Genomic DNA, 8,186 nt, shown 5'->3' on the forward strand with positions numbered 1-8,186 from the left:
CAATGGCGGAAAGTGAAGAAAGGCTATATCGTACATGTTAAATGGTAGATAACAAAAAATACCATTATGTTCTAAAGAGCTTATCTGTTATCTGCTGTGTAACCTGAGCCTTTTCGCCTTTGAATGACTGCCCCCATTGCTACACAGTTTATGTACAGTATAAAGATAAAAGTAGTGTTTCTGAAGCAAGCACAGCTGTTTTACCAGTGCAGGACAACACTGCATTATATTTGTATTACTTTAAAACACTTTCATTTTTTGATGTTACTGTTCCATTAAGTAATTCCTCAACTCTACTTTTTTTCAGGCAACTGACTCATGCTGCAAGACTCTGGTCAACCAAACTAATTCCCACATGAGTCAAAAATATTTTATTGGTAAACTTAGCGAATACTGACTATTTTAACATTTATTTGGTGGGAATGTTGTGCTATAAAAATGAAATGTTTGGAACTTGTGTTAAAATCCTCTGTGTATTTGTCTCTTGCAGATAATCTGCTGAGAACCGCCAGCCAACATTCTGATAGTAGCGGGTTTGCTGAAGACACATCTGCAGACTCTCCTTTAGCCAGTCTTGCCCAAGTAAGCTATCTTTTACTTTTGTCATTTAATGAAATTATTAGAGAAGGCAGTGTTTATTTATATATATATATATATATATATATATATATATATATATATATATATATATATATATATATATATATATATATATATATATATATATATATATATATATATATATATATATATATATATATATATATATATATATATATATCTGTATATGTGTGTGTGATGTTTATCAGTGTGTTATATGTGACTGTGTACCCTTGATTGAAAATTTGATATGCCTGTTTGATCTTCATAGAAGGACATGACTTATTTACTCAGTTATAGGCTAGTGGCATATGACTAAATAACATGGTGCACCATAATTTGTCTGTGAGAATCCAAAATTAGAAGTTGCTGCCAATCATAAGGACCAGTATTAATTGCAGGTTGCTGGAGCACACTTTTTGGAAACTGGCATTTACATTTTAAAATCGGTGCCACTCTTCATTGTGTGGTAAAACCTTTTCCCTGGATGTAGGTGACTCTATTCAAGAGTATCCTCCAATAAGATTAATACCTCTTGTGTGTACAGCCAATCAGTCTTTAATCAAGTGATTTTGCTGCTAGAGGGATAACATATTTTAAAGCAACCAACTTACTATGTCTATTGATTAAAGTGTAATATTAGCATGTCAAAATGGTACTATAATCTTTCTGTGGTAGTTGGAGTGTTAAATTCTCATAGTTCTCGATCGTCTGAACGGACTACAGGTATGGGACCTGTTATCCAGTGTTATCTGGAGTTTGCCAGATAACACATCTTAACGTAATTTGAATTGCCGTACCTTAATTCTACTAACAAATTATTTAAACATTCATAATACCCAGTAAGATTGTTTTGCCTCCAATAATGATAACTTTATCATAGTTTGGATCAAATACAAGGTACTGTTTTATTATTAGAGAGAAAAAAGGAAATCATTTTTAAACATTTGGATTATTTAGATAAAATAGAGCCTATGAGAGATGGTCTTTCCGTAATTCAGAGATTTCTGGATAACGGGTTTCCGGATAACTGATCCAATAGCTGTACTTTGAAGTACATTTAATCAAAAGCATGTTTGTTACAAATCTGCCACAAATTGTTATATTTACCCTTTACATGGACGATGCCACATAAATTGTCAGTTAAATGGCTGTGCCAGACATTGATAATTGTTACTAATGTGAGATAATACACATGAATACAGACACACAAATGATTTTGGAGCCTGCCAGACCAAGGCGATAAACTCCTTTTCATGTATGTAACATCCCCTGTGTCTCTTTTAGCATTGTGTGCAAAGTTGCAACTGAATTTTCAAGCAGCTCAGTCAATGTTTGGCAAGCCAGATTCTATTGCATAAATGCTCTTTTTATTCCTATACCCAGGCCCAGACTTGGTCGGAGTCTTCAGGCAAAATGAGTGCCAAACATTGTTTTTTTTATTCGTTTGCCTGTGATATGTGGTTGTGCTATAGCTAACAAATGCAGGCCAAGCTGTACATCAGGGTGGGCATCAACCCACAGTTACATTATATATTAGTACAAAACAGGTTATTTTTTTCTTCAGAGACAGAGGCCCTAGAAAGACTTACAGTTGGTCTCCAGTAATTACAGTTCCGGATACTTCTGCAACATACAGTACCTTCTGAGTGTTTGACGATACTTGTGAAAAATGAACTGGAAACCTTTTCAATTTACCTTTGCCTCTTTTAAACACAGTTTAGTAGTGTAAATCTTGTAGGAAGTACATTTTAGACAGTAAAGTTGAAACATATTTTCCCTACCGAAAATTAAAGTTTAGTGCCATCTACTGGCAAGGTCATAAATACTGTAAAGCTCTGTATGTTTATAGTGCATTGCGCCTTTATGTATACAGTAAAACTTCCCTTACTTTATCTTGTTTAAATCAATCTCTCCCTTGGGCTTAAGTGATGAAACTGTTTTTGCTCTTCATAACAGGGCCAGGAATCATTGCAAGCCATGGGAAGCAGCGCTGACAGCTGTGACAGTGAAACAACTGTTACATCGGTGGGTGAGGACCTTCGGACGCCATTAGCAACAGACCAGCCAGAATCCACTGACTTTGACTTTGAGGATGAGTTCTTAACGCCAAATTTCATCGTGGAAAGCAACATTTTTTTCAGGGACAACCAAGAAAGTAAGACGGAAAGATTACAAACTGACTCGGAACAATTAAATCCATCAGAGGAATGCAAATCTAATGAGGACCTACTCTCTGTCATGGAGAGTAATACTGAAGAATCTGACTTGCCTCACGATTATGCAGTAGAAAGTGAAATTGATACTGTCAGTGAGTATGAAGCAATTCCCTATACCACCCATCATATTCCTGAACTGGTGGATTCTTATTCAGACTACGGATATAATCATAGCTGTTCAGAAAAAAATAGTTCCTGTTCTCTGGACCGTGTAAATGTGGCATTGCAGAGAGCACAAATGAAAGTGATCAGTACCTCAGAGGAGGCCACCTGTAGAACTGGCCGCACCATAATAACTTCAAAGGACCTGATAAAAAAGAGAGGCAATTTCTCCAACTCCAGCTACCCACTAAGGAGGTCACAGTCATTGCCTTCTGCCCTGCTTAACCCAGTTAGAGTTGTGTCCAAGGTAAATATTGTTCTAACATCAGGCAAAGCAACTGTGTGTAGCCCCCCCTCATTCTCCTACAAGTATTCTCCAGAGGAAGAAGAATCTTTGGAACAAATAGAGGAAGACCCCGACACTAACTCCAGCCCTGATGACATCTCTCCAAAATCAGAACTAAAAGAGGTGCATAAAAGTGGGCCACAGAGAATACCAGAAGATCCCCATCCAAGGCCCCAGTCTTGCACTACACATGCACCATCAAACAGGTCACAATCTTCCTGTTCTCTGCATTCATTGCTCTCAGATTGGCATGAAAAGTCATTGTGTGATCATGGAAGAGCATGGAGCACACACAGTGTCCCTAATTGTTCGGGAGCACCATGTGGAAACTTTATCTCACCCTTTTCTTGTCCGGTGGCTCCCCGGTTTCCTTATGGATCTCTTCATAGGTCTTGTTCTGGATGTACACTGCCCATAAATTCTCCACCTTCTACTACTGAAATGCAGTTACGGAGAGTGCTGCATGACATAAAAAGCTCGCTACAGAACCTTTCACAGGTAAGAGCACATATTTCACTTTGGTACTGATGCGTTGCCTTCATGTGAACATTTTTAGAGTTTTTGGGGTTCATGACACCCTTTGAAGAGATCTCTAGTGGTTCTATAATTACAGGCTGCCTGTGCCTGTGTTTATTTGATGCTGCTTGAAGGAAAAATCTAAGGGGGCAATGAAATGAAATTTGCAACATTTGGCAGGTCTAGTATTTTATAGTATCCAAAATTGCAGATATTGGTCACCAGTTTGAAAGTATACTTTTCCTACAGTACAACAAACTTTGCACTTTTTTCATAAATCTCCCACAATTTGTAAATATAGACTATGTAACCCCTACAGGTAATTCTATTTTTGTTTGTATTCACTGAGGATGGGGGGATCAGTGTAGTGATTGCTTTAACAGCAATTTGTTGTTCAAATGCATCTTGTGCAATTGCACAATGCCAGGTCACCCCCACAGCACCTCAGGCCTCTGTTACTAAGCCAGATGCAAAATGTAGCACACGCTACCCTAAGATGTTGTTTTTTGGCTTCCTAGAATGGAGTGTGAATAGTTGCTCTTTGTTCTGAGTACAGATTTGCCATCATTGAGCACTGCTGTATTTGGAGGGGGCTGATGGAACATACCAATGTATGGTCACTAAAGGGTAGTTATAAGCTCCCTTAGTGCTCTTGCATGTGCCCTATAAACGTATAGTCGCTCATCAAGTTTGTTTTTTTTTTTGTTTTTGTTTTTTTAGCATAATGTCTTGTGATAAGATAAGTATCAGCTAATTTTTTAATCTAGAATGATAATGTGTTAGCAACACAGCAGCATGGTAAATACTACAATGACTGCTGAACTGTTCATTAGTAATTTGTGGATTTTGTTTGTTGGAAGTTTGGAGACTTTTCTAGTTTTCCTTCACTTTGTAAAATTAAATATGCTGATCCAATGACAGCTTGACAATATTTCTTAGAGATTTTATGAAAAATTATGATTTGATTTGCATAGAACAGTAACATACCGGGCGACTTCGAAATATGAAGCGCCACATGTGCCATGCCGCAGGCGATTTCTCATTATAGCCAGTTGAAGACCGGGAAGCCGTTCGGGGAGATTAATCACCCCAAAGAAGAGGCGATTAGTCGCCAGGCAACTAAATCTCCACGAATGCCAGTTGTGCCCTTACTCTTAGGAGATTCCCACAGGTAGCAATGAAGGGTGATTAGAGGCATTCTGGACTGCTTTTTACCTGTAGATAAAATACAAGCCAGGCAAAACACTCTAATCTTTGTTTGATGTATGCCAAGTTGTATAAACTAAAAAAAAAAAAAAAAATTTGGTGTACTTGGTGTATTCTAATCATGATTAAAAACTGAATTTGGGCAAAATGAATCGTATAACAGAAAACTATGATTTCCTTTAGCACCCTGTAATGAGAGGGAATGACAGATCTGCAAGTGGATTCAGTATGCATCGATCTTCTGTTCTGCCACTATATGAGGTGAGTTTAAGTTGTTGTTCCAGATGATCTAGCTAAAAGCAGCATGTCCTATTTTATATTGAAAGCTTTTTCCACTTTTATTTTTAAAGAATACCTTCCAGGAGCTTCAGATCATGAGGAGAAGTCTTAACTTATTTAGAACACAGATGATGGACTTGGAACTCAGTATGTTACGCCAGCAAACAATGGTCTACCAGCATCTTACTGAAGATGAAAGGTATACAGAGGATCTCACCATCTCTTGAGCTGAACACATACAAGCCAATAAAAGTTGCTGGCTTCTCCCTCCAGACCAAGTTGGCATCTTATCTATCTGTGTATGGTCCCAGTGACCAGCCCAACTGATACCTAGTTGATATTTAGTCTGATATTTATCTGGCAGATGTGAAAATCCTGTCGGGAGAGGATATAATCAAATGAGCAGATATAACACTTTCCCAGTATTGTCCCACAGGGGTTCTTGTTGCTACTTATACAGGTATGGGACCTGTCCAGAATGATCCGGGGCTTTCCAGATAACTGATCTTTCCGTAATTTGGATCTTTATACCAAATTACCAAGCTTTTATCGGCCATACACGGGCCGATAAAAGCTGCCGACAGACCGTGTCGGCAGCTTATTGGCCCGTTTATGGGGCCCCGCGACGGGCTTCACCGATCGAGATCTGGCCGAAAGTCGGCCAGATCTCGATCGGATGGGACAGAAAATCCCGTCGGATCGCGGCCGCATCTATTCGTTGATGCGGTCCCGCGATCCGACCGCCCGTTTGGGCATCGTTAGGATCCGATCGTTGGGCCCTAGGGCCCACGATCGGATCAGCCAATATTGCCCACCTCAAGGTGGGCATATCTGAGGGAGATCCGCTCGTTTGGCGACATCGTCAAACGAGCTGATCTCTCCATGTATGGGCACCTTAAGTCTACTAGAAAATAATTTAGACAATAAATAAACCCAATAGCAGCCTATTGGGTTTATTTATTTATTGTCTAAATTAGATTTTTCTTCCAAATTGGCTTAATTATATTTTAGTTTGTATCAAGTACAAGGTACTGTTTTATTACTACAGAGTAAAAGGAAATCATTTTTTAAAATTTGGATTATTTGGATAAAATGCAGTCTGTGGGAGACACCCCTCCGTAATTTGGTGCTTACTGGATAACAGGTTTCCGGGTTACAGATCCTATACCTTTATTGATTTCTATGAAATTATTTGTAGAGTACCTTCTGAACCTGTCAGAGTTTCTAATGGTAACAGACTACAAATATGGCAGCCTTTTCATAGAGGAACATGGGGATCCGATGGGTAATGTAAAAGCATCGGACAAATACTGTTATGGCAAAATCATAAATAGCATGCAAATACAATGTTATGATAGATGTGAAAAAATGTTTAATTACTGGTGTCAGTATCTCTAAGCGAGTAAACACTATCCCAAGTAAACACTTTACCAAGGGAAAGGACCAAGCTATTGTCGTTCACCTTTCTTGACTCTTTATTTAAAGGGTTTGTTCATCTTCAAACAACTAGTTGTTTTCAGATAGATCACCAGAAATAACGACTTTTTCCAATTAATAAAAGAAAATAATGGAAAAGTAATTGAAAAAAGTCTGTATTTCTGGGGAACAATCTGAAAACAACTGAAGTGAAAAAAGTGCTTGGAAGGTGAACAACCCCTTTAAGTATAGTCAACTTCTCTATACATCTACATCTAATTATATGTATGCGCGTTTATACCCATAGTTTCATATACTAGAAAACATATTTTACATTGATGGCCCTTCAGGTGACAACTGTATTGTGATGTTTTTGATCCTCTGACAAGTTTTTTATTTTTTTATTTTTTTTAAGATATGAAGCTGACCAGCTACAGGGCTTGAGAAATTCAGTACGGATGGAGCTGCAGGAGCTGGAACTACAGTTGGATGAACGACTCTTGACTCTTGAGGAACAACTGAGAAACTTTCATGTTTCCCCCTTTCAGAGGCAGTCTTCTATGGTATGTTGTTTTTTGGTTTGCTTGTTTGTTTTTTAAATGTGAAAGGCCTAAATAATGATTTAGTGCTGCTTGTTATCCAGTAATGTTCCACACGTGTGTGTGTGTAATTCCTTTTGTTTCCCAACTTTCTTTTCTTGATGGCTTACTGCATTAAAGACAGGTAGACCTTTTTTGTAACTTTTTTTTGTGTTGCTTTTGTAAACGAGGGTATTAAATGTGACTTGAATCCCTTTTTCTTCTTTCCTTCTTAGGGAATGTATGGAGGCAGGAGTACTGAAAACCTCTCTTTCTCCTCTCCTCTGAATGTCATAGAACCAGTAAGTTTAGATTTGGTTCAGATTTGGCAAGAGCAATCCGTAATCTGGGATACTTTACCTTTTATCAATGGCTCAAGATCGTATCAGATCCAAACATTGACAGATAAGCCCAATTACAGTAACTATTCACATTAGGGTCAGTCCACACAACCAGATTCGGGGAGACTAGTCGCCCCAGCGAAAAATTGCCTCTTCTTCGGGGCGACAATCTCCCGGAACTGCCTTCCCCCTGCCCTCCGCTGGCTAAAATGAAGATGGTCTGCAGCAATTTTCCAAAGTTGCCCGAAGTTTCAACTTCTAATCTCCCCAAATCTGCTCATGCTCATATTTTTTTTCAACAGCTCAGTTTGGAATTTCAATGTTATCTGGTTGCTAGGGTTCAGTGTACTTTAGCAACCATGCAGTGGTTTGAATTAAAGACTGATCTTTTTCTCTAAAATCTTTATGGGTTATATTTGTATTTAGTCCCTCTTCTATTCATCTTCCAAGTAAAATAACTGTAGCTTCAATGATCCCCCCTTTTTGGAAAGAGGCAGAAGAGGAAGTAAATAATTTAAAAAGTATTTAAAAAAAAAAAAAAGTAAGACCAATTGAAGCGTTACTTACAATCAAACATTCTTTA

The 8,186-nt window shown here is 38.2% G+C and overlaps 1 protein-coding gene across 5 annotated transcripts in view; it reads left to right on the forward strand.

The window, feature by feature from the left end:
* The window catches only part of itprid2.L (ITPR interacting domain containing 2 L homeolog), a 52,939-nt gene that overhangs the window by 36,727 nt on the left and 8,026 nt on the right, over positions 1 to 8,186 (forward strand). For all 5 annotated transcript variants that reach the window (XR_005964239.1, XM_018236008.2, XM_018236009.2 and 2 more), the window contains 6 exons: positions 491 to 582; positions 2,560 to 3,765; positions 5,173 to 5,250; positions 5,340 to 5,467; positions 7,100 to 7,247; positions 7,499 to 7,564. Coding sequence is in view for 4 of the 5 variants with exons in the window: in XM_018236008.2 (XP_018091497.1) it covers positions 491 to 582; positions 2,560 to 3,765; positions 5,173 to 5,250; positions 5,340 to 5,467; positions 7,100 to 7,247; positions 7,499 to 7,564 (1,718 nt within the window). In the remaining variant the exon portion in view is untranslated. The remainder of the gene's footprint in view (positions 1 to 490; positions 583 to 2,559; positions 3,766 to 5,172; positions 5,251 to 5,339; positions 5,468 to 7,099; positions 7,248 to 7,498; positions 7,565 to 8,186) is intronic.

Source organism: Xenopus laevis, chromosome 9_10L, assembly GCF_017654675.1.
Source record: "Xenopus laevis strain J_2021 chromosome 9_10L, Xenopus_laevis_v10.1, whole genome shotgun sequence".
Classification (NCBI taxonomy): domain Eukaryota; kingdom Metazoa; phylum Chordata; class Amphibia; order Anura; family Pipidae; genus Xenopus; species Xenopus laevis.